General features: G+C 40.4%; 2 protein-coding genes across 3 annotated transcripts; one reads left to right on the top strand and one right to left on the bottom strand.

Moving 5' to 3' along the window:
• Nucleotides 1–8: 8 nt before the first annotated feature.
• LOC145462178 (uncharacterized) lies at nucleotides 9–20,605 on the top strand. 2 transcript variants are annotated; one of them, XM_081445770.1, is made up of 19 exons: nucleotides 9–928; nucleotides 3,833–4,371; nucleotides 4,844–5,200; nucleotides 5,797–6,226; nucleotides 6,724–7,019; nucleotides 7,360–8,079; nucleotides 8,646–8,927; nucleotides 9,644–9,722; nucleotides 9,970–10,383; nucleotides 11,170–11,413; nucleotides 11,608–11,749; nucleotides 11,959–12,078; nucleotides 13,322–13,414; nucleotides 13,720–13,902; nucleotides 14,603–15,284; nucleotides 15,595–15,797; nucleotides 16,272–16,473; nucleotides 16,820–16,974; nucleotides 17,377–20,605. In XM_081445770.1, the coding sequence occupies exons 1-19, from the start codon at nucleotides 277–279 to the stop codon at nucleotides 20,338–20,340; spliced, it is 8,757 nt and encodes a 2,918-aa protein (XP_081301896.1). In that variant the 5' UTR covers nucleotides 9–276; the 3' UTR covers nucleotides 20,341–20,605. The 2 variants fall into 2 exon arrangements, with proteins under 2 accessions (XP_081301896.1, XP_081301850.1); XM_081445724.1 differs by having other exon boundaries at nucleotides 10–928; nucleotides 9,967–10,383.
• Nucleotides 20,606–21,345: 740 nt separating this feature from the next.
• LOC145468254 (protein dbl-1-like) lies at nucleotides 21,346–24,659 on the bottom strand. The gene is made up of 2 exons (XM_081451974.1): nucleotides 24,114–24,659; nucleotides 21,346–23,961 (listed from the first exon to the last, which is right to left on the bottom strand). Exons 1-2 carry the CDS (start codon nucleotides 24,370–24,372, stop codon nucleotides 23,108–23,110), a joined length of 1,113 nt encoding a protein of 370 aa, XP_081308100.1. The 5' UTR covers nucleotides 24,373–24,659; the 3' UTR covers nucleotides 21,346–23,107.
• Nucleotides 24,660–26,290: the final 1,631 nt, after the last annotated feature.

The raw sequence follows: 26,290 nt of genomic DNA, 5'->3' as shown, positions 1-26,290 counted from the left end.
TGGGTTGCCATTTCTTGGAAAACATCTCGACAAATCCTCAATTTTTATTGGGCAAACCGAGGCAAACAAGGAAAAAATTAACTCCTTGCTGTTGCGAAATACTTTGCAGTTTAATTTTAGGTTTTGCACTGTCATGCGAGAATTCTACCAGTGCAATATGCCCTACAAGTTTATACAGAGCTACGGGCCGGCACATCTAATTTGTTAAATTGTCGAATTCGCTTATTTAAATGCATTGTTGTCGACTGGTAATTATACATTGAAGTGTCAAACATTATGGCAAGTGGTTCGGATACAGCCGCTAAATTTGCTGAACTGAAGAAAGATGTCGTTGACATTTTAAGTTTTTGTGAAGGACACCGTTTGGATCTTGGCAGATTCAAAGAGGAGTACAAGAACAGGTTCAGGAAGCAGTTTGACAAACAGTATAAGATTTTCAAGAAGGGATGGAAGTTCAAAAACCTCATGGCGGAATTGGATGATGTCATTGATTTGGAAGAATCGGAACACCACAAATCTGTTGTGGTAATGAAACTGAAAGAATCGTATTCGGCAAGCCGAGACTCGAGGAATAACCTGACCTCACCAGACAGGTTGGAAGATAGCGCTGGGTTTCAACAGGTCAAATTAGATTCCCCAGCAAAATCACCGTTGTCACAAACTACAGAGAAGGAATCAAAAACTGCCACTACGTCAAATAATGATTCCTCAAATGTTAGTGGCCGCACATACCTGAAAGCACAAAGGCATCTGAAAAAGACAAGTACTGAATCGAAAGAAAAAGATCGTGAACCAGCTGGAGGAAATGTCGCAACATCGATTAGCCCTACGGTGTCATCATCACCTGAAACTTCTGCCATGTTCTCGGGTTCATCTCTCCTAGGCCTGCCACTGTCACCACCACCAGTTTCTAGACTAGAAGCTTCAGGTATTTTACGAAATAGAGAACATTGTCTGTGTTTTGTATGTAGTGGAAGTTTGGGAGAACAAAAAATAACAACGATTTTTTTACCATATATTTCAAACGCCGAGAAGAGATTTGAAAATACAAGGCTCAGTGGAGTGTTTTTGGACAAACTTTGAGGTGCTTAGAAATGTGGTAAAATATGGTCCCAGTGTTTGACTTAATGTTCTCAATCAAGACTGAACTAAGAAGAAAGAATAAAAATGAAATCGTGAATATATTCTAACCGATTTTCCAAAAACATGCCTGCTATTTTGGTGCAAAGTCTTTAACATGGTTTTCATAAATTCAGACATATATTGGCACAGAATGTCCTAAACTGCTTAGGGAATTCCCTAGTTTGACTCTAAATGCTTTAGAAAGATCGACAGAAATTAGACACACTGGTTTTCAACCTTTCTGGGTCATTCAGTCTTGTTCCCTTGAAATATATGTCTGGATTTATGAAAACGGTGTTAAAGACTGAATCAAGTGTTTTTTAATTTGTTTGTTTTTTCAATTTGTTTTTTTTTTTATTTTGTTTTTTGTTTTTTTTTGCTTTCACTATGACAGCAGCTTGTTTTACGTAGCATGAAATGTAGAAACTCCTTGCCACATGTTTCGTTTATTTAGGTTTTTTTTTTTTCATTATTTATCGACCACCCCCCTCCACCCCCTTTTCAATTTGTGTTAAGTTTAGCCCAGGCTACACTTGTCTGAATTCAGTTCGTGTGGTGACTCTGACAAGGAGCAACTGATTAGCGTTCTGTATTTGCTGTCTAAAGGAAGTCTGTCGGAGGACATCATTAAGTCCAATGAAGGCCCAAGTCTAATGATTTGCTGGTAAGCGTCGTCCATTATCATACGTGAGGCTGGCCTGAGGAGATAAAAACTGTAAGGGTCACATTTAGTCCCGTATCAGTAGGCCGTTTGCACTGTGGCGGTAATGTTGTGCTTGCTTTAGACAGCAAAAATCTTTAGCCACATCAATTTAGGGCTTAGACGTGCAATGGACTAGACATTTCTAGCTGCTGTTGGCATTATTTGCTCTGAACTTTGATGTAGCTAAAGACTTAGAAAAAAATCTGTTGAAATCTGGATGTGCCATTCCGCGCTCGACAAAATTGAAGTACATCCGGGACATTGCTATTTGCGAGCAAAACATGGCCATGAGCAGAGAGAAGAACATGAGTTCAAGCGCTGATCGTGAGTAGAATTTCCTTCTTTTATCAATTTTAGGCGTTCTCAGCTTAGCTAACTATCAGAACTGTCTGTGATTTGCTAGCGCGGAAGAAATTTATTTGTGTGGCTTTTGGGTGATAATTGACGTAACGACAACATGTTGAGTGTTTGCTTACTGCTAACTAGGGCCTAGTTTGTTTGAAGTTCAATTGATTCTAGATGTAGGAGGCTGTTGTTCAGTCCATTTAGGACGATGCAGGCCTTTAGAAAGCAATAGATTAGCTCTCCGCCGCAGTTTTGATATCTGTACGTTCGTGTTGATTTAGACTCCAGTTTATGTTAAAAGCACTCTTAATTAAATTGTACAATTCATGATTCAACGAAAAGACGGTTAATTTAGTCTTTCTGGCCTCAAAAGGCATACAGGAGAGTTATTTGCTGTTATTTGAGCCACGATAAGCCTTGTGGAAAGCTAGCTCTAGGACAGAATTGTATCAAGATTATCAGTGACAAATCAAATTCTGTGGCTATGTTTTTGCGAAACCAGGCAGATATGCAGATCAGATATCAAAACACCGCCATCGGGTCAATCATGAAATCCTTTGGTTAGGTTAATGAATTCTTAATGAGTTTGAGAATTATGAGTTTCCCCAAACATTCACAAGTGTTTTCATCTATAACTTGATAGAAATGCAGTCAGAGAAAATGTTCTCTCTACAAATTTCTTTTACAATTAACACTATGAGAAAAAGTCACTACTTCTTTGCACCTTCACAAAATGTAAATTTTCTTTGTTTCCTTCATCATTTGCATCAGCAGCTCAAGACATGCTAATTTTACGTTTCTTCAAGTTATAAAAGTGCAGCATTTAACACATGCTTTCTCTAGGAATTATTTGCTAAGTTATTGACCCTTGTTGTGGACTGAGTGTGTTCTATAGGTTTTTATAATTATATAAGTTTTTGGTACTTTACACAGTGCATATGTGTAAAGAAAGGTGTGCCCGTTAGCCTAGGACTAGTAGATTATTCAGTCGGGCTTGTGGACTCTGTCCTTTATTCTCATGCTAATTCCTGACAAGACCCTATTAAGTGGCCACTCCCATTTTATCAAGGGTGACCACTCAATAGGGGCTTGACAATTAAGTTCAATGAAATTATAAGTACATGTAGTAATGATGACACTTAAACTGGCAGTAGGCAGCCAGTTTCCAGTTAGCATTCTCACTGAATCTGGTATTAATTGGTCTTTTTTTTGGGGGGGGGGGGGGGGGGGGACAGAGTTGAGAATCCCCATATGAAGGTGACAGGAAAGAAAATTTGAAAACTAAAACAAAAAACAAAATGAAAACCTAAACTAAGGTTCCTGATTCAGTTTTGAGGTGTTCCGCAATCCCAAGTTCAGAGTGTGTAATTCTGCAATCTTTGTTTTTGAGAGTCTTGGATTGCATGTCTATAATGAAGTATGACATATGAACGATATCAGCACAAAAAAAGGGTTTTCACAGATTTTCTTGATGACTGACAAATGATACTGACCAGCATAATCTTATGTATGTACTGGATATGTCTCAGGCACTCTTATATTGCTTCAAGCCCAAGCAACCTTGAAACTGCCAAGACCTGGAAATAGGTCAATTATTAACCTTAATCAAATTTCAACATTCCTGCCTGTGATAATTTGAACTTATCATCATTCATTTTCCAGGTTTTACTCAAGGAATGCAAATGACACCACCGCAAAGAGCAGAAACAATTAAGGCTGGAAGTGCACAGGCCACGGCTTTATCTCTCCGTGAAATAATGGAGCAGCAAGCTGAAGAGGAAAAACTTGCTGGTGCGAGTCCCTCTACTCCACGTCTTGGGTATGAAAAGCTATTGCAACAGATGGGCACGCCCACTGCAGTGAAAGGAAATGCCCACTTCTCTCCACCAGACCTCAAAGATGCACGAATTAGAGAAGTTGGAACTCCAGGCCCATTAGAAAACTCGATTATTCATGCCCAACATGTAATGGTTTCCAATTCACCCAAAGCAAAGTCTGCAAGAAATGTTTCTCTTCATGAGGTTAATAGGGCAGCAGAAGATATCATTGCATCTTTGTCGGAGGAAGGTCAGTTTGTTTGTCTTGAGGTTGTAAAGGCCAAACTCTGCAAAGAATTTGGAAAATCAAGTCTCACTACAATGGGCATCAAAAGAGACAAGGACATTCCCGCCCTCAATGAACTAATGCAGATGCAGGCCAAAGTGAGTGTATGAAAATTATCTGGTACTGATGCACCAATATTGTGCAGAGGATCATAATGTATTTGTATCCCATTTAGTCTTTTTATTACATAACTATGAACCAAGTCACCCACCCCCACACCCCTAAAAAATCAAATGGTTCACCCCTGAAATGATGTGTTTTAATTATAGCAAACATAAGCTTTTCATTGATTTTGTTTACCTACCCTGGGCGAGGAAATGATAAATCCTTAATTCAGAAAATGAAAAAAAAAAAAAAAAAGAAAAGAAAAGAAAAGAAATTGCCTATTCACAGCAAACACAAATTGTCACTTTTCTTTCTTTCTTGTAGAAGCACAGACATGGGAAGCAACCTGTTGTTTCCTTAAAAAAGGCAAATTTTTTCATCTTTCCCCACCTGTCTCAGTACTTCAGTTTTAAATATTAGACAGTCTATGAGTATTCTTTCTAACAATTTTACATTCCCCACCAGGTCAGCTTATTCGTGCATGCCTACATCATGTCAAACAGTATTTCTACTCTGTACGAATTAAACCAGAGTCTTGCAGACCTGGGATCCCAGCCAGACTTTGAAGATCTCAAATTAGGTCCCCTGGTCCAACAGCCTGTGGTATATGACATGTTTAAAGCACCAACTGATCTCGCTGAGCTGCCTCATATAACCACCATTCAGATTCTAAAGCATTTGGAGAAATACATGACCAGGGAAGACTTGTGGCGGAAGAAAGTGGATTTAACAAGATTCATGGAGTACCTGTGTGAGGAGTATCGCTGTCAAACTCCGTATGAACTTGGAGTGAGGATTCAAAGCATTGGATTGGCCATTTCGGTGCAGTTATAATAATCATGTCTTTTACTTTTAGCTCATCTATTCTCTAATAACAAACACCCTTTCCAATAGGCCATTTCCGAGTTGGCTATTGATGCCTCTGTGTCAAAACGATTCTTCGTGTGAACTGCCTTAAGGTTCATTTTCACCTAAATCAAATTTATTTTCGTGTGAAAGGTTTCGCATGAAGTTCATATTTTGTGTAAAGATGGTCGTCGGGTGGTTAGCAATAAGGGGTCTGGGTCATGTCTGGGCATGTCTGTATGTATGTCCCACTCTTAAACGGGGTCAAGACACTTTACTCTCACAGCGCTTTGGACTACCGCCTGAGGTAGGGGGACCAGTGAAATGCTAAGGCAGCGTGACAATTAATGCTGGACGCTAACCATTCCAGATATCTGGGCAACGCAAATTATTACTTGTCACCGTAAACCGGGATAAGCTCCACTTTGGCGTATTATAAATTATAAATTAAACAGACTTTGCCTTTTCCTGTATACTTGTTTGTACTGTCTTTGACAAAGGAGGGTTCGTCATGGAGACACTTTTTTTTGTCCTATAATGTTTGCTAATAGAGTTGTTGACTGTATTTTTAGGTGATTAAAAAGGCCAAACACAGCGAGAGTGAGAAATGGAAAGCTGTGCGTGAACAAGTTTCTATCGACCTGGAGGAAGACATAAAGAAACAAATACGAAAAATCAAGAAAGATCTTCTTGGACAAGAGCTTGGTGACTTGAGGAGCTGTGTAATGAAATTTCTTGAAACCTCTCCTGTTGATGCGCTGAACGCAGTATTCGACTGTTGCCTGGAGATGTTTGATGGCAAACGGGAAAAAAAGATTACAAAGTTTTTAACCGTGATTACTAAGGATTCGCTTGGAAGGAATTTATTTCAGCTGGCTCTCTCTATGAGTTGCAAGCGCCTACTTGGAGACGCGCTTGAAGAGCTAGTTGCCAGTGAAGTTGATTCAAAAGTGCAAGACACTATAAACGAGGCGGAAACACGGCCTGTCCCACCCAGTGAAGGTTTGATTTCTTTAATTTTCCAGTTTATACGAGAGTTATCTATTGCACATCTCTAATTTATTTTAAGCACGTTAAGTCATTATTATTTTTATTTTTTTCCGTTGACGGGCAAAAAATATCGGAACGTTTTTCACACACGCATTTACGGGCGAAAAACTAAATTCACTCGTGTTAAGGTATTGCGTTTAATAAGTGACGCGAAGGTAGAAATCCAGGTTTATTTAAAACTGTGGATGTGCAAATCGAACAAACAAACAACGCATTGAAGCTCCCCCGAAGTCAAAACTGGATTAGAAAAAAAGAATATGGATTGCATTGAGATAATTAAGTGTAAGATTTAGTCGTTAATAAATTTGTTAGATTTTAATTTTTACTTCAAGATGTCTAGCTGAATGTAGGCAAAAATGATCATAGCACTATTTAGCCCAGCTCATTTGAGAGACCAGCATAAACATTCTCAGGTACAGTTCGTTTACTAATCCTAGTTTTCTTAATAGGTGCAATTGTCCAAGAAGTGAAGGAGTGGCTGATGAACGCTGATAACGTGGACCTTGCCAGGTTGGCAATAATTGAAGGAACTGTTGTGAACAAATTTCCAGGGTTCAATGGTTTTGAAGACTTCGGTTATGGCTCTTTTCTGAAATTCTTAACGAAACACAAAGAACTGCTCGAAGCCATTGAACAAGTTGGTGGCATGGCTCGGTCAGGGAGAGTGGGAACGAAACTTGGTCATAAAGTCTCCCTTAATAGTGTCCTGGATTTTATAGCGCAATGTGGAACGCAAACATCTCTTGTAAGTTTTAAACGTTAATGAAATTAAAGACCTTGTTCTGTTCTTCTCGTCTGTGGGTTTCCCGTCAATGTCGAGCCTAACGCTATCTGATAGCGAAAATGACCATGTCTTTATCCATTTGCTAAATATACATTTCAAATGTTGTAATTGATAAGCGGGCGGGAGGGTGGGAGGGGGGATTAGTCATTTGGTTCTGTCTCTTCTCCCTACCACGAGGTTGGAGTATCCTTCGATATGAATGCAATGTCTTACAAGAAAAACATTTAGCATAACAACAGAACCCTCTACCTTGAACATCCCTTTCAATTTTTCTCATTTCTATCGTTGTTGTTTCTGTTAGGAGACCATTGAGCGGAATCTGTGCAGTTATTACGGTGTTAGTAAAGTGACGGATCTTGGATTTGGTTCTTGTTCAAACCTGCTGAAAAAAGCCACAGAGCAAAAAAAGAATGCAGCAAGAATCAGTGCTCCCTCGATGGTTTACGAAGCCGCCCTCATGCGTCACGACCCTGACATGAAAGATTCAGGTAGCGTGAGTTCAGATGCGCACAATGGCGGTGTTTTGGGATACAAGACCAAAGAGGAAGCGTTAGAGGCCATACAAAGCACTCCGCTGCTTGAGGACATTTCACTCTGGACTCACTGGGACGAAGTTTATGGCGGTGATGTTTCCAAACTCGGCGATCTTAAGTCATTTCTGGAAAGCGAGGGGATCCTTAGAAGCGCTGGAAAGTCATCGCTGGAAACCCAGAGCCCACTGGTTGTCATGGAAACATCACCGGGAGTTCTCGTAAGGGTCACAACCGACACATCTCCTGAAATGTTTAAGGAGTGCGCATGTCGAGGAGACACGATTGGAGCCGCTGGTCATCTGGTTTCTATGGTGATAGTGAATGGGGGAGTTGCTAATACCCCTGTCGCTCTTTTAGCCAATCACGTGCATTCTTCGTTAGCATCCATGGTTGCAGATGATAAGGACGGCTGTGATCATCGTTCAGCTTTTGTTCTGGAGTGTTTGGCTCGTATGCCGCTCAGACTGGCCCGTGCAATTGGAACAAAGGTGTGCTTTTAAGAATTCTTAAAGGATCTTTGTTACGCTAACGCTTAGCGCGCGAAAATTTACTCTCATCGTGCCCCTCTCCACCCAGATGTGCAAATGTCACCCGGGAATTCAATGCTTGGTAGTAACCCAGCGCTGGATCGGCAGCCAATTCAGGGGAGAGTCGCTAGAGAAATCGGAATGAACTCCCGCTGTGTGGACCTCCTGAGCCCAAGCGAACTTTACCTTTTGTTGCTTTATTGAAATATTGTCTTGATGTGTCAACAAACTCTCAGAACTAAACAACTGCATGACAATCCATGAACGAAGTCATATTTCAAGCTTGAGACGGAAAAAATTGAAGTTGATTTATTTAACATGGAAATATAACACTCATTGGGCTTATAGTTGCAGTACGTTGTGAGACGATCTGGTTGCCGCATTTGTAGTTCCGTACAGAAAAGGAAAAATGGTTTGCCCTAGCAGCTCTTCTGAATTTTTTGGAATTTATGGCAATCGGTAGTTAGTACTTTGTCTTTGTCTGCCATCTTTGTTTCCTAATTGCGTAAAGGTGTTCATTTCTTCAGGTTTTTCTTGAGCCTTTGAAGAAGCTTGTTGGTTCGACTGAAGCGCCATCTCTTCTTCTTTCAAACTGCTCGACCCAGTCTCAACGCAGCCGCCTTCATCAGCTGGGATTTGCCCTTGGCATAAGTCAGTGGATAGAAGACTTCCAGAATAGAGTTTCACGCAGAGAGGAGGCAGATGAGGGCTTGCCCTTTGATTTGTATAGTGATAAAGAACACCAGAGGCCGATTGCTGTGGTCAGGCCTGTTGCGTCGTCGAAGATGGAGATCTCGCAGTCTTCAGAGGTAGGTTTGTTCGTTTTTTATCATTCCTTATTGTTCCCAGTCGTTCCTTTTTTTTATCATTCCTAATCATTCCTTATCGTTCCTAATCGTTTTTTATTGTTTCTTATCGTTCCTAATCGTTCTTTATCGTTCCTTATCGTTTCTTATCGTTCCTAGTCGTTTCTAATCGTTCCTAATCGTTCTTTATCGTTTCTTATCGTTCCTAGTCGTTTCTCATCGTTCCTTATCGTTTCTTATCGTTCCTAGTCGTTTCTAATTATCCCTAATCGACCCTCGTAGTCCCTAATCGTTCTTTATCGTTTCTTATCGTTCCTAATCGTCAGTTCGTTAATTATAGTAAGGGAAATTGTGAAGTACGGTCGGCAACGAGTGTCGATAATGCTTGGTTCTTGACTATGTTGTGGAGAAACTTAACGTAACTTCATCGTCCATCGGCTGACGATCGCTTTAAATAACCCATGTCAGGGCTCATGCTATTTTAATAAGGGAAAAAACAACTTTCCCTTAAAATCGATTCCATGCAATAACTTAACAAATAAAATATCTTTATTGAAGTTATTAAGTTACATTATACATCTCTAAGTTTCTGAATCAGTTCGTTTACATGTACCCTGCATTTTTTTTTCTTTTAGCGATCCCTGCTGTGTAATTACAAAACCATGTCGTCGTAATTTTTAGTATTATTATTATTTGTTATTATTTGTTCAATTTTACAGATTTCTTCAAACGAGCAGGAAAATGTCGTGACAGACATTCTGATTGAAGACAGTGCTAATATCAATGAAGATGAGGAAGGTATCATTACATTTTCGTTTAATCGCATGTTTACCCTTTTGTCTCGTTCTTGATTCCCGACTTCCTTTGTTCTCTTGTACAAGCCGTCTTCAATACACGTATTTCGTTAGATTATTAGTTTGTCTCTATATTAATGAACTTTTGGTCAAACTGTGTTCACATAATTTGCAGTGATTCAATACACATCGCTTGTAATCCCTTAGCCTGAAAGCTAATCACAGAGTATCTCATTGTTTCACGCCAGCAGTAACTTCAGACACTGCAGACAAATCCCCACCACAATCCACAGAACAAGAAGAGGAATGCAGGGCAGTCATCGAGCAAATTCGTCGAGAGGATTTTGGAATCGGGCTAGAGCTCGGAGAAGAGGAGTCCAAACTCGTTCAGAGACAGCGAGAACGTGAAGGGCGTGGCTTACATCGGCTGTCCACGGAGCTGTACACCAGGGACACGCACTTTGTGCTGGAACTTGTCCAGAATGCGGACGATAACTGCTATCCCGAGCAGTGCACGGGCGCGGAATTCCCGTCCCTCGTTTTTGTCCTTGAACGGGACAAGATTGTGGTACTGAACAACGAAGTTGGATTTGTGGAGAAGAATATCCGCGCGTTATGTGATGTTGGCAGGAGTACCAAAGGAGCCCATCGATATGGATATATTGGTTTGTAGTCGTACTTTTATTTTATGCAATACCTAGTTCTAGCTTAGTTTCCTTTTTAGACCATATTCGTATTCTCGGTATTGGACTGGAACTAGCTTGCAAGTGAGGCTAATGCGGGGAGTCTTTTCAAATGCAAATGACATTTGTCGCTTTTTAATGATATTCCCCCGCATAAGCCTCTATTGCAGGTTAGTTCCAGTCCAATACCGAGAATGCGAAAATGGTCTATTGGCCGGTACTCGCCTCGACGAAGAAAATGTCCAAATTGTGACTGAAAGCCGACGGAATAAGACTAATTACAGGCTGGGGGAACGCGACAACCACTAAATGGTCTTATTCGAAATCTTACGAAGCAATCACATTCGTCGTCGTGAGAGATAAACGTGTTTTTCAGTCATTGTTGTTTTTCAGTCTGAAATTTTGATATGCAGTGTACGGGCTTGCATCTCTCTGCTCTCAAAGAAGAGCGATGTGAAAGCAGGCGCAGGGATTTGACTTTGCGCCTGCACTCACCTCGCACAGCAGATTTCTATAATGAAGGTTCGAACCTTTGTGGACAAGAAAGCAAGTCAACGGCAAACGAAGTCTAAAATACAGACACAATATGGAGACTTGTTGTGTCAGTTTGCAAGTCCTTTTAGTTTCCTTGTAATTTCCTTTGGTTTCGCTATTCCATATTTATCAAACACAATATTTGCTGGCACATAATCTTTGTGTGTGTTGTTTTAAGACGAATTTAGCTTTTTATGACTCGTGGTTAAACTGAAATTCTATGGGCTGTTTTAGGGCAAAAAGGCATCGGTTTCAAGTCGGTTTTCCGGGTCAGTGATAGTCCGGAAGTCCATTCCAATGGTTATCACATTCGTTTTGACGCCAAAAGCGGTCCTGTTGGCTACATACTACCCCAGTGGATTGAAGAGAAGTGTCCAGATAACGATACATCAGAACACGAAGACGACGGACTTGAAGACACTGGAGAGGGTGATACTGATCATGAAGTACCTGACAGTGTTGGAGAGGAATTTGGCAGGTAAACTTGGATTCTATAGAAAAATTCGTGACCTCACGACGAATTTCACGTTGAGTTTTTTTTTTTTTTTTTTTTTTTATTATTATTATTTTTTTTTTTTTTAACTAATCCTTTTTTGCTGTCGTAAGTGCATCACATCTGGTGAGCAAGCGAGATAGCTAGTAAGGAAGTTCGTTTTTTTTTTTTCTCGGCAGCTGGCCAACTCGTATTGTTTTGCCACTGAAAGAGGAACATCAAGGTATCCAGAAGTCCTCACTCGCCGCCAGATTCCGTGACGTCCATCCTTCGCTTCTGCTATTTCTGCATCGTTTGAGAGGAATCTTCATACAAGATAAGGTAAGAAGTGAGGCTGGAAAGAGAAAATAAGTCATACCACTTTGTTTGGCAAGTTGAAAGACCTAACAGACAAAACTTTAAAGTTGATACACCGGGGTAAATACAATAAATTTGTGCAGTCTTTGTCAATTGAGGACAATTCAGTAACTACTACCTCCTTGTCTAGTTCCGAGGAGATGGCGTAAAACTTTCCAATTTTATACTTGTAGGTTAACAACAGCTACCGTCAAATGGTGAGGAGGGACCTGGGAGATAACATCATGGAGGTGTCACACAATAAAGGCACAGACTGCTGGCTTGTGATAAAGAAACAGCTTGATGCATCGAATGTGAGATTCCCATGTAGTGCTAATCGTTGCTGTAGCTGTTGTTGCTGTTGTTGTTGTTGTTTTTCTGTCTGTTATTGTTGTTACATTGTATTTCTGTTCGTTGTTGTCCATGTTCTTGATTCGCGTGGAGGAAGTACAGGAAGATTTTTGTTGAAGCCATGTTTTCTCATTCGTGAAAACGTTTTTCAAAGTTTCCGCACAAAATTGTCATCATCATTTTATGTGATATCATTGGCTTAGAAAATTTCCTATTGTCTTTCAGCCAATCATAATTCAGAATTACGACGTGTAATTTGCACTGGTGTTACACTTTTTGCACCGGTGTTACACTTTTTGCACTGGTGTTACACTTGAACTGCACTGCTCTCAGCCAATCAGAATCGAGTAGTTTTTCATGCATATTATTATTATTTTTTTACTGCACTTAACTTATAACAATACCGTAAAACCTCCAATAAGCCCTTCCTTCGAATAAGCGCCCCTCCTGTCGGCCGAAATTTAAAATGAGCGCCCCCCTCGAATAAGCGCCCCCTCTCCTATGAGACAACAGAAAACTATACAAAGGTTGTATAGTTTTCGTCATGTAGTATTAGATTTGTACATTGTTTCAGTTTCTGAAAACGTTAAGTGAACACGTTGAACACGTTAAGTACTAACGGTGCCACGATTTAAACTTTGGGATCAGCTTTTTATTTTGATAAACAGCTTATGTTGTTGTTTACGTGCAGATGACCTAGTAAAAAAATTATCACGTCAGGCCACGATTTGGGAAAAATTAAATAAGCGCCCCCCTCGATTAAGCGCCCCCTCGAATAAGAGCCCCGCGTCTACTCCTAAATTTGAAATAAGCGCCCCGGGCGCTAACGTGAGGATTTACGGCACTTTATTTACAGATACCGAATTACAGTGTGTTGCTTACAATAGACCAGTTACAATAAATTACATTACTAAACGTACACTACATATACGTAAATTACTTACATTACATTACTCACAGAAAACTACTTACAATACGTTACATACAACGGAGTCTTATTTACAATACTTTTTCGAGAGAGGGGGTTCAAGAAACAACGTCGAGAGTTTAGATGAAATTACAAGTTAAGAGTTTTTCCCATTTTTCGTCATATTTAGTCATCTTATTATGTGTTACTGCTATTTGCTGTTCTATGTCCTGAACTATTTTGCTGCTGGAGTAACAGTAGCTCATAGAATGTTTGGTTTTCTTCGACCTCTTTTCTAGATGAAAGAAGACGTAGAGATGACCGAGTTGGCGATGGCTTTCCCCTTGTTTGGTGACTCGGACAAAAATGCAAACTTGGGAAAACGACATCAGGTAAAATGCAATGACTTATTGCCAGAGATCTAGATGATTGTTAACTTCTAATTATTGACGCGTAGATCTTCATCCTACAATCCAATGTCTTCTTGTTGTGTTCTTTGCGATGGATCTTTGCACTTGAGGAGAACTTTTTTCAAAATATAGGCAATGCCCCTCTGAGTTCGTTCTTAGACGAGTGCTTCCTTCCACCACCTCACACACCAACTCTTGAAAGAAGAATAAAGTATGAATGGACTTAACACAAGAGGAGAGAAAGAGAACACTGACTGAATTTTGCATTTTTATCCTACTTTCTGCAGACCTTGCCACAGCAGAATGTGTTTGCTTACCTTCCTCTCAGAAGTTACGGTTTTCGGTTCATTATTCAAGGAGATTTCGAAGTTCCTTCGTCAAGAGAGGATGTGGACAGCGACAAATCCTGGAATCAGTGGCTGAGAGAAGAGATTCCACAGCTCTTTATTGACGCTCTTTCTGTGTTCATGGTGAGTAAGACAGAGTTAAAATCTTTTAATCATTTGAGTTTCACTAGATTAAATTCATGGACGCGGGATTCAAATTTTTGTACTTTGCGTCCGCAATTCAAGTTGTGTTTGTGTGATGTCCTCTTGGACAGTTAAGTCTGTTCACTCTCGTAGGACGCCTCTCTATCTCTCCGCCCACGGCCAGTTTGCCCGACAACTAACGCGAATCCACTACCAAAAGTTAAACAAGGCTTTAATTTCTTTTGTGTATAATTTTGTTTGTGTAAAATTGTTTAAACGATCAAACTCAAGGTTTAGTAGAGTAAGAGATTGGTTCAAGTGAAAACGTAAGACTAAAAACATCGAATGTTTGATATCAAAACTGGCATTACAGATGCTTATCCTAGCTTAGTTAAGCTTGCTAAGCCCCAGACATTATACTTTCCACTAGTAAAACCAATGAAAAGTGTATTGCATTATTAAATTCAGTTTATCAGCCATCATGCTTGAAACAGACCAACATGTCCCTACTTGTTAAAAAAGTAAAACAGCTAATAGGAGTTAGTTTCTACGCATTTGCGGTCAACGCCATTGCGTTCTGAGTCGATTATGCTACTGTAGTTCATTTTAGGCGCATGTTTAGTTGTCCTAATTTTCATACATGCGCCGAGGCTTTTGAAAGTGTCTAACGAACTGATTTCCCTTTCTTATATTTTCAAAGGACCACTCGTCATTTTCTGGTCTGTCCTCGGTGGCTTCATACTTTCAATTTGTCCCCCTTGATGAGGAAATTCTAGATTTCTTTACACCTGTTGCTCGCCATATTCTGAAACTTCTACAAGGAAAGCCTTGCATTCCCGTAGAAAAGACCAGCGAAGAAAGTGAACAACCACACAATCGCTGCGACACTTTAAACAACTACGAGTGGGTTCTACCTTGCAAGGCCGTTTACTGCGAAGACAGGACGACGCAGCAGCTTATCACCCCAACATTGCTCCAGGAACACTTGGGTTTAAGCTACCTCCATCCAGTAATGGTGCCAGCTCTTAATCCTACTCTGAGATCCCGACTTGGAATTGAGACTCTATCCAGCAAGCACTTGATTGAGATTGGGAAGGCGGAAGTGAAAAAAGCTTCAGCTGAGCACAGTGCGGCTGCGCCTCATGACGACGACCGCGGACCGGCTATTGTAAGGATAGGCTGGGTGGCTCAATGGTTGCAGTGCATGTATCGCTGTCTTGAGCAGGAGCGAAATAGCAGTCAGGAAATGCTGGATCTGATTGGCTCTCTTAACGTGATTCCACTGACAGATGGTTCGTTTGTGAATCTGAAGGGGGATTCTGTTTTCCTGCCTTTGTCAATGAAGAAAACCTCAGAAGGAGCTGTCCCAAAGAAAACGAAAGGTATGAGTATTTTCATGTTGGAGCTGAAATAAAAGTTCAGTTCATCAGTTGTCGATCAATTCCATTTCTTCTAAGCACGTTTCGTGATGCAGTCACAATATGTGATGCAGTGCGTGAAGCGATATCGGTGTTCGAAAAGTTGCGTTTTAAGTTTCTTTTAAGCGCCTAGTTCATAGAAATGGTTTCCTTGGACCAGACTAGAAAACATTTTGAACGCCAACACGATTACTTTGCCGTTTCACAGCTTTGCTTAAATTCTACAGCTCTTTCGTCCCTTCATTGTTTATTGTATTACGTCGCATTTTTTTAGGTGCCAAATCCCAAGAACAGACTTGTTTCACTGTACTTGAGAGGGATCTGTCCACTCTCCACCCAGCTCTGTTCTCTTCACTGGATGATATTGGTCGTTCTCAAGTTGAACAATTGTTAAGACGCTTAGGAGTCAAGAGTTGGAGCGCAAGAGAGCTTATCAACAGTCACATTATTCCAACTTTTAAGTCTGGCAAATGGAAGGTAACACATGAATTCGTGTACTTACAATCCACACTCTTTAGCATCAGGAGCCGACAAGCTCAAAATCATGTAAACTTTAACCCGAGATTTAAAGTTGTCAGTTCATTCTCCTTCAAAATTGTTTTTTGGTGTCAAAGCGGAACATTGTTTTAAATAGAGTGTTTGGTTTAAGTGTTATTGTTTCATCAGGATATTTCCCGCTCATTAACCCTCAGTCCATAGCAGTTTTCCAGAACGGTCGGACGAATATAATAAAGCCAAAAAATTCAAAGCATTTGTAATGCAATGATAAGCGATGCACTTTATCAGGATATTGTACGGGGTGGTAACTAGCGCTGAAAATATGAATGACCTATCTCTGATCGGCTGATAACTGAACAATTTTTTGCTTTCATTGGTGTGGGCATATGCACAAGTTCCAGATGAGTATGTCGCAAAATCATTCCTAACATATATGTCCTTTGTGATTTGCAGGTCAAGTCGAACGAAGTGTTGAGGAGCTATCTCGTATACATCCTTGCGCAGCGTATAGCCGATCCTTCCGTGTGTGACATCGACGAACTGAGATCCTGCGTACAGATTTTGACCAACAAGGGTGTTGTGAACCCTACAGTAACACCAATTTATTTTACACCCAAATACGGAAACTCCATTGACCTCGCTCGTCACTTACCCAGTAAGCCACTTACTTATAAACTTACGCTTGTCTGTTGCCATCCTTCCTCAAGGCACTCTGCACTACCCGGTGATATGGTGCAAAATCAGCCATGCTAGACCGAAAGTTAAGTAGTGGGGCATCCAAAATATAAGAAAGTGAATCTTGAGAGGTGCGAGTTCCTTTCTTTTGGATGCCCCAGTGCCCAACTTGCGGTCCAACATGACAGATGTAAGATGTTATTGGTTCGTGGAAAGGGTCGATTGAATTTTCTTTCCGTCTTCAGTCGAAAGAAGTCGCCATGCTGATATTTATTTTGCGCAATTTTTTGTTATGTTGTGTAACTCTTTGTTTCCTTGCCACTAAGGTATCTCTTGGACTCTTCTTGATGAATCGTACTTGGATTCGTGTACAATATCAAAGGCTCGTCCCGAGGACTGGAAAGCGTTTCTCACCGAGCTTGGAGTACAGCATTTTCTGGCGATCAAAAGAAAGCAAGTTAAACTGCATCGAGACAGCATGGTGAGCTCATAAATTACCACTGACATGAGAATAAGATATCCAAATGTAGTCTTAGCATGCCTGGTTGTATTTCCGATAACATGAAGAATTGATCAAGGGTTTTTTTGTTTTTGTTTTGTTTTCTTTGTTTTTTCTTTGTTTTGCATCGTGCCAAAACCTTGTAATGTAAAATTGCGGATGCCGTCGGCGAATTTGTGGAATTATCAAATAACTTTAGTACAATATGACTTCAAATAGAAAGGTCACCGCCAGTAGCAATAACCTTTTTTTAACGATTTGCATGCACATACCAGGGAAGTACTTAATCTAAAAAAAAACAATGGTGGGGGAGTACTTTCTGCATCTTGATGGTCAACAATAATCACTAAAATGTGTTTTGTTGTTGGTGGTTTTTTTTCCCAGGCTCAGTCTCCTTGGGCTACTTACGAACCCATTTGGCAAACAACTCCAGATGGTTATTACATAGTCGATGACTGGGTTTGTGAAGAGTTTGAAGAATTTCTTGGTAAGATTGACGCTTCCGATGCAAAGCAACGAGTAAATCCTGAGGAGTCTAAGGTCCTGGCTCAATGTATTGATGAACGCTGGGATGACAAATACGCAAAGTACGCTGATGGTTCAGTTCATGTCAAAGATACAAATGGCCACGTTCTAACAGAAACGCGATCGTCCTTTTACCTGAATCTTGTCTCGAGGCCATGGATGGCAGCCAGGGCTGCAGGAATCGACCTGTTTCTGCCAAGGGACCTCTTCATGCAGATACCATTAGTTTACCAGCTGCTAGAAGATCACGTAAAATACATTGCTGCGGACTTAAAGAGCAATGCTTTTATTAGCACTTTACGCATTCGAGAATCGGTCGGTGTGGATGGTATGATCAACGAAATGAATCAGTGGTCAGCTGCTTGCGGTGAAACCGTAGATGGAAGTCAACCCAGGGACTTCACAACTTCCGTTGCCCACATGAGCAGAGTCTATTCCTTTCTTTCCGAGAAAATGGCCCAGAATGGTGAAGACAGGAGAAAAATAAACGATGCTTTTCATAAGAATGCGCTGATATTTGTCCCTCACCGCTATCCAGACTCTTCCACCAATCCGGCACGCCAAGCATCTGGTTCGTTTTTGTTGAAGAAGGATGTGTGCTGGCGAGACCCTACAGAAGTGGCTTTGAAGCTGTTTAAGGAACACGGAGAGGTAACCACAAGACGCTTACTGGAGAGGCACTACAGTATCTCAGAAAGCCAACAACAAAGTCTAGTACCTTTTTTCATTGATCAACTACATGTGGACGAAACACCCAAAGTTGATGAATACATCGAAATGGCATCAACCGTGGCTAAAGTTGCTGGTTTCCCTACTCCTTCCTCGTTGAATGATATGCTGAAGATTTTTGCAACTTTGGGACGTAAGTGTGTTGCTCGCGGCCACAACGACAGCATGCGAGTTGATCAGCAAATCGACGATAACATGGCTAACTTTCTGAAGCAATCTCTGGAAAGGGAACAGAAATGTATTTTCCCCTCCTTCGACAAGTGGGTTGCACTTTCGGATAAGCCACTACTGCCCGACGACAAATCACTTTTGAAGATTTTCCAGAAGGAGAAGAGCGTTCATTTCCTGGACTTCGGGAACTTTTTTCAGCCTCAAAAGCATCGCCAATCCGTTCGAAGGCCTCAACAACTCAGAGAAGAATTGCAACACAATGTCTTGTTGTTTCTGAAGACCTGTGAAGTAAAACCAGTAAGTGAATGCATAAAGAAAGAGTTTATCCCTGAGTTAGTGGAGTACCGATGTGTCCCACTGCAAAAGCACTTTCACCAGATGATACCATCTGTACAGCGTTTCCTATACTCCAGAAATCCAACAGTTTACGATGAACTTATCCGTGACGGTTTTGCACAGAAACTGCTGCAGATGCAATTTGCCTCTGTGAAAAGTTTAGAAACCGTGTATTCATTAAGTACACATCCCGATGTTCGCATTCCAATTGAAGAAAAGTCTGGCGTACAGTCGGTGGGTTCCACCTTCTGTTTTTACGTGGTGAAAGAGTTTCAGGAAAGTGCCGATGTCGTAAATGCCGAGTTGGTGAAGCTGCTGCTGAGAGGTACAAAACAGGGCTCTTCAGACCTCAGTAACTTTTTGGTTGCAGTGAAGAATTACGATGGAAATGATCTCGAGTCCTTTCTTGGAGAGCGGCAAGGATTGGATCCACTACCTGATGAAGAAGAGCTTTGGAGCGTGCCACCTCCTGACGAACCTGACATTGCTGAAGTCGAAGAGGAAGTTTCGACTGAAGCTACTCCCCTTCACGCCGAAGTACCAACCTCATCTAGGTTCGGCGACGATGGTCTTCATTCCTGGCCACCCAAATCTGCCGCTCAATATGATAAGACGCGTCAACGCGAAGGGGAATCAGGTAGTGAAAGCACGCTGAAGATGTGGCCTCCGCCAGCACCTCCGGAGTCTGTGAAGAAGCCTGAAGAGGAACTCCGAGAACATCAGGCCCAAGGACGACCTACACTACATGACAATAGTACCGAAAGACCGACAGAACACGTAGACATACCTGGAGAGAAAGATAGCACAGTCTCAGTGCGTGACCTGCCTGTTGAAAACATCCCTCGACAGTATCACTCTGCAAGCTCCGGGGAAACAACAGCCGAAGCAACGGTGCTCAACAGCAATGCGAAGAACGAACCCAAAACCAATTCGATTGGAGGGATTGTAGATTCACCTCCCAGTGAAGATGAGCACAGCCACCACAATTCAGGACAGGTGGAACCCCAGCTCCCACAAACACCTAGACCTGAAGAAGCTAGCTTCACATCTAGCCCTGGAAGTTTAGCCAAGCAATTTTCCCCTACTCGCTCGTATCTGTGGTTTGATGCTGGGACAACCGAACTGGACTTTGAAGACCTCTCTTTTAATGGTGACACGAGAATCTTGGATCGGATACCGCTGGTGGACAACCCAAACAAAGAAGAAATCGGTCGATGGGGAGAACGATGCGTGTTTGAATTCCTTCAGAGCGAAGCAGGTGCCGAAGTGGAAATTATTTGGGTGAACGAACGAGAGAATACCACTGCGCCATATGATATCGAGATTCGGCGACATTTCAATGGTATGGGAAACGACGAGAATTGTCGCACAGTGATCACATTCGTTGAGGTGAAGACAACCTCTTCTGATCAGAAAGAAGTCTTTGAACTTTCCGTTCCAGAACTTAGTTTTGCAATGGAAAAACAAAACGCTCTTCATCTTTACCGCGTTTTTAACGCGGGAAAACCGTCTGTGCGCATTCGTCGTTTGCGAAATCTGGCAGCACAACTGGATAGGAAGACCGTAAAACTGTGCATGGTTATCTAACGCTCGAAGCTGTCGGGTGTTTTTGTATTTTATTACTATTATTTTTTTTTTTATTTTTTTTTTGTTCTAGCTAAGTTTCATGTAATTCGTCTTTTTATGGAGGGATTTTAGCTGATGATTAAGTTCGAACGATAAAGTGTGTAAAAGAAATTCATTTGAATATCATTAGGAAGGTTGATTATGTAAATAATTAAGTAATTAAGTGTTTTAGAATTTGACGAGCTTCATTTTTTTTTCAATATCGACTGTTTTGCCTTTTTTACTGCTTTATTGTTATTATTTTTCTTTTTAGTTTTATTTTTACTTTTGTGTAAATCGCCGAAGGCATTGTAGTGATTTAAAATGTTCCATATAAAAACAGCAGAGAAAGTGATATTGTTATTTGTTATCCAGCATATTTTCATGTTGTTTTTTATTAACTTTGAATATTGAAATCCTTCCCATTGCTATTTAAGTTGGCCTAATTTGAACATTTTTTATTAGTTGTAATGAATGATTTCCTTCTATTCGCTAGATTTCTCTTCTTATTGGATGGCTTATGTTAGTAGGGCAAGTGGGTTAAGGGGCTACTTGAAGATTGGCTTAAAATCGAAAAGCAATGTTGAATATTAATCTCAAATCGTAGAGTTAAGATAATGAATATGGCACAGGAAATATGCTAGGAAATGAAATGATCACTCAATGATCATATAAATAAAGCATTTTGCTTCAAACCCAGCTTTTTCAAAAATACTTTGTTTGTAATGAAGCAAGAGTAGGTAGTTATGTTATTTCCACAAGTCAATTCTGTACTGCTTTGCTAAAAAAAAAATCACCAGAAAGTATTTAAATATGTAGTTTGTATACAAAATTTTGCAGCTGTTTATTTGTTGGCTGAGTTATTAATATATCAGCTATTTATAGAATATTGGCATCGCCGATGAAGGGACAAGCCTTGTAAAAAAGGAATCAACCACGCTTGGACTTAACTTTTGAAGTTTTTAATGTATAGGTTCCGGTAACGAGAATAAACACAGTTCAACTGTTCATAGTTGCAATCTCTTTTATGTATTCTTACATTTAAAGAAGTATGCTTAGCTGCAGACCCAAATTAGAGAGTCATTTATTCCGATCCCATGTTCAAATCTAAATAAATAAATAAAAGCGACACTAATGAACCAACAAATTAATATTGGGAGAGTTTAGCATGAACTTCATGTTTTCTTTCTCTTTTTCTTTTCTTTTTTTTTTTTTTTTTGTATTTATTTTTGTATTATTTTTATCAGTCATTTTTCCCTTAGTTATTTGGCTTTTGAAGCCTTGCCTTACCATTCGTATACATCATCCCTTGACACCTTAATTCTTCAAACACTGGACCACAGACAAGCGAAAGAAATCATCCAGGATTTACTGTTTCGATATACAACGAAATTCTCAAACTATTATTGAAAGTATTGCATGTCAGTACGTAATGAGAATTTGCACTTTGAGCTAAGGCTGGTCTTTTTAAACTAAAATGTTGATGCTTGGCATCCTCGAGCAGATATTTTGGTTGATGCATTCAACCAGTGTCTTATTTCAGGTATTTTGTTTTCTTTTTTTGACATTTGCCATGGGCAGTCTACGTGTATTTCTACTTTTCGATACGAAAATTATTTCACCTTATCTAATCGGCTTCGAAATGTATTGTAATCAGAGGGTCTTAACGGAGTTAACCGTTAGCCGTCACACGGGATAAAATGCAGTCTTAAAGCGTAAAAACCGGAAAGTTTTGAATTTTTAATTCTAAAGTCTCAAGATTTCTTTTCAAGACTTTTTTGTGTCTTGTTTTGTGGCTTGTTAGTTATATCAGTTTTCCGTTCCGAAATGGTCCTCAAACCTTAAATATGTTTAACAGTAATCAAAATTAATTTTTAACTTATTGAAAAAATTGTTTGCCGTAAAAATGCCAAAATTAACCGTTAGCCGGAAAAGCCACCACGCCATCGAGACCCTCTAATCTGATAACGAAGTCGCCTTGCCTCGTTTGTCTCAACAGGCCCTTCCACATTTGTGTTTTGGTTTGGTTTTGTTATTAAATTTGAGACTTAAAACTTTTAAATTTAGCTAAGTAGTGGAAGTCTAGGTAGTCTGTGGGCAGGCCTGAGAAGAGCCCCTTCAAATTACTGAACTGGTCTAGTTTGAGTATATGGCGCAAAATATTAAAGATTGGTTCAGCCCTAGTAGTGGCGAATTAAGAAGCGCAATCAGCAATGTTGACAGCCTTTTTTTACAATGTCAATATTAAAAGTTGAAAAACACGTGGAAGGCTCCATAAAACTAAGCACTGCTAGTGTTAAGGCCGGATTAAACTAGAATTCAGGGTTCATGTCCGAGGTTTAAATAATGTACTCTTAAACTCTTGTTCTTGCTTTATCTGGCCTTAGCAGATTAATTCTTCAAATGTCCGTCGTCCGTTTAATGTCAGTTTATCGTCTGAAGACGTATCTGACCTCATAGAGGTTCTAATAAATGAGTCGAAATGAGTGAAGTCCCGTTAAACACGCTCGTTAAAAAAGTCATATAGGATCAAGTGTCAAAATGCATCCTGCCAGTCCTGAAGTTGAATTTTGACCCTTATCATAGACAAGAAAACGCAAAATATGCAAAAACGTTTTGCTAACGATATACAGGATTGCATACATGGCAAGCATTCTGTAAAGGTCTGGCAGTGTTTTTTTTTTTTTCTTTTTTGTAACCCTTTTCCGCATCTTGATAGTTTCGGAGGCAGATGATTCACCGTGGGAATTTATCTACAGCCACAATTAGATGCCACCATATTCGGAACATCTCTCAGAACAATTGTGTTATCCTCGTCGTAGTAGAGTAGACTCATCGAGTGAAGCTCGGTTGGAACACAGGTGGCCGCTGGCACCTTCTTGCCGAGCCGATGATGTAGAATATTCTGCATAATAGCGTGATTTGTAGGGTTAGAGTCCTGGCTGAGAGTTCCTGGGCATGAACCGTCGCAGTAGTGAAATCCAAAGCGAGTTGGTGCAATTATCCATCCGTTCCATTTAAGATCGCGGAATCGAACTGCAAGGCGGCGTTTTCGGCAGATGTTTACCTCTTGCTCCGAACGTCTTGTCCTTTTCATGTTGCGTGCTTTTTGCGCCTGTGTAGTCACGCCACCGCTAATGTTCTCGGTCACGTTACTTGGCACGTATTGGCGCGTCCTTAGCCCAAGAACATTGCGTGATGCAAGACTGAGCATTTTGTCTGGCTCAGTGGAAACAACAAGGAAAGGCTTTCGTTTTCCCTTTGAACCAATTCTGAGCGAAGGGGTCGTCGAAATAAAAACGTTTAACTTTCCCCTGTGCCTCTTCACCTCTGATTGTAACACTCGAGTGAGATTGAACACCATCCATCTGTGTTTGGTCATTTTCTGACAATCTCGAGATGATATTATGTCTTTATCTCCGTCTGAAATATTCCTCGACTCCCTTGACTGCTCGGCGCGAATGATGCTGACCTCAACAGTCCCACGAGCTTCGGGCAACACTTGTATATGTAACTCAGCATTTTGTAATATTTTGCTGCCATTGAAGCTAACCGGAGACAGGTTGAACTGCAGTGAAATGCCGTTGTCTTCCTCGTTAAGATCTGTTGAGAATCGATCATGAAAGCAAACAAACAAATTAGTTGCATCTTAGCACATATTTATCACGAAGACACATGTTGGCACCTTGCTTGGATTTATTAACAATCGAATTAGCGGCGTAATTCTAAAACTCTTAGACATCCGGTGAATTTACCTTGAGGGAACAAGATTCTCGTGGTGCTTCCTTCTAAAGCGGTGTCTTCGAAGTCAGATGGTTTCTTCGCGAGCTTGCCCTTATATAGATTTATAATGTACCGTGGAATGTCGTGGCGATGGCAAGATACATTCGGAGCATGATCCATGCGTAGCATTTGAAGGAAACCAGAAGCGAAGTCCATCTCGGCCTTCGTAGTTAAGCCTTCGGATAAAGCGAACACTGCCAGAGATAACAAAGCAACTGCTGAAGACCTCATTTTAAACTTGTTTGCCTGCAGACTCCAGCGAAGTGCTTGACTAATGGCGCCGAGTAAATAATTACGACGCCCTTTAAGGTGCTTAAAATATCAAATGCGATTGCAATTCACTCCTTATCATGTCAAAACTATTAACAAAAATCATTCAGGCGTGTGTGTGCGCCTTCGCCTCACTATTGATCTGCAGCGACCAGAACAAACAAGGTCTCCAGAGTTCAGCTTTGGGAACCAGACAATTGAAAACCAAAGAGCGACTTATTCCTGCTTAGCTGTTACAAGTACTCAAAGGTGACCGCTCATTATCTTCAATCTATATTTGCAAAGATCTAGAGCAAAAACGTCACGAGAATCTCATTCCTTTACTCTCAGATAACCTTGGAGGTTTCCTGAATAGTAAGATAAACGACTCATCACGTATATTGCGAGGCTATTATGCTCACAGCCAAACTTGTTGAAATGACAAGGCATGGCTCGTGCACATGATGGAAATCTTTACCAGACATGGCGAACTTCAAATCCCGACAGAAAAATCAAAAAATATAGGAAACTGATAATTCGTGGCGATCACAAATGGGTCATGATGTTTACTTTCAGCGCTCTATCTGGAAAAAAAAAAAATTGTTTTGATCTCGTTTCAAAAACAAAAACAAATACAAATATGATCAAAATAAATATTGCTGTACAATATATTGTAACTTATGTTGTCAAATAGTCTTGATACTCTCTCTACTAATACGTGTGTAAGTTCATTGCCATCTGGTAAACCCTGTTGGAGGTTATTTTATCTTTTACCGTTATATAAGCATTCCCTGACTTAATTATGTTTATTTTTACCAAGAAAATGTCTTTGGCTGTCAAGCACATACATGCCTTTGCACTGGTGACAATTGATAGTTTTGACATTGACAGAGGGACAACAATAAGACTGGACGAAAAAGACTGGAAACAATCTAGATCCTTCTGCAAGGTGTCTAAAAAAAGACCTGAGATCTGAGACCTAAAAACTAAGACCCTCTAGCTCCAATCTGAAATGCCTAAGACCCCTTCCCTAACTAAAATACTAAGATCTAAGACCACCTCCCAATCTCAAAACTACGCTCTAAGACCACAACTAAGGCCTACACTAGCTTCTTCCGTATCTCAAAAACTAAGACCTAAGACCTTGTCCTAACCTCAAAAACTAATTGTCTATTTCCTTGTTTGTTGTTGTCGTTGATTTTTGTTTCGTTTTGTTTTGGTTTGGTTTTTGGCTTTTACGCGCCCGTAATCCTTAATGGTATAACATTTCCTTTGATTTCAATCCAGGCAAAAGATTCTTTAATCGATATTGTTTGTACTAATTATAAGAACAATTGTCTGACATTTTTAAATCAAATTGATCCACCGCAATAAAATAACATCGCGTGACTGAAGGGATACGAATGCAGGCTGAATAAACGCGATTATTAAACACTGCTAACATTTCCTGCATGTACCGAACAAAAGATCCTCTATCCGTCAAGGCTGGGTTCCTCAGTAGCTTCGCTTTAATTGATATGCTCTGTGACCGTATAAGACACCCACCAAGAAGACAAAAAATCCGTGAAATATCAGCATTGACGTGGATGCATGTAAGTGATACTACAATTATTGCAGATCAGCAGACAAGTCAATGGAAATCTCTTAAAGGGATTATGTGCCAGGTGATAGGAGGGATTTAAGCCGGTATCGGTGACTTATTTACTGATCCACAGGCAATAGGACTCACACACAAAAAAAGAATTTTGATGCCGAACTAACGCGAATAGTAGATTTCTACTTGGGCACTAATGCAAATGCTGCAAACCGAAGCTTATTTTATATGTAGAGAAATAGCTGGAACTCGTTATTTCAAGAATTATGTAATAATTATTTTTGTCTGGTCAAATATAAATTAAAC

The sequence above is a fragment of the Orbicella franksi genome, chromosome 1 (assembly GCF_964199315.1).
Source record: "Orbicella franksi chromosome 1, jaOrbFran1.1, whole genome shotgun sequence".
In the NCBI taxonomy this organism is placed as follows: domain Eukaryota; kingdom Metazoa; phylum Cnidaria; class Anthozoa; order Scleractinia; family Merulinidae; genus Orbicella; species Orbicella franksi.
This window is presented reverse-complemented; position numbering and strand designations above follow the sequence as displayed.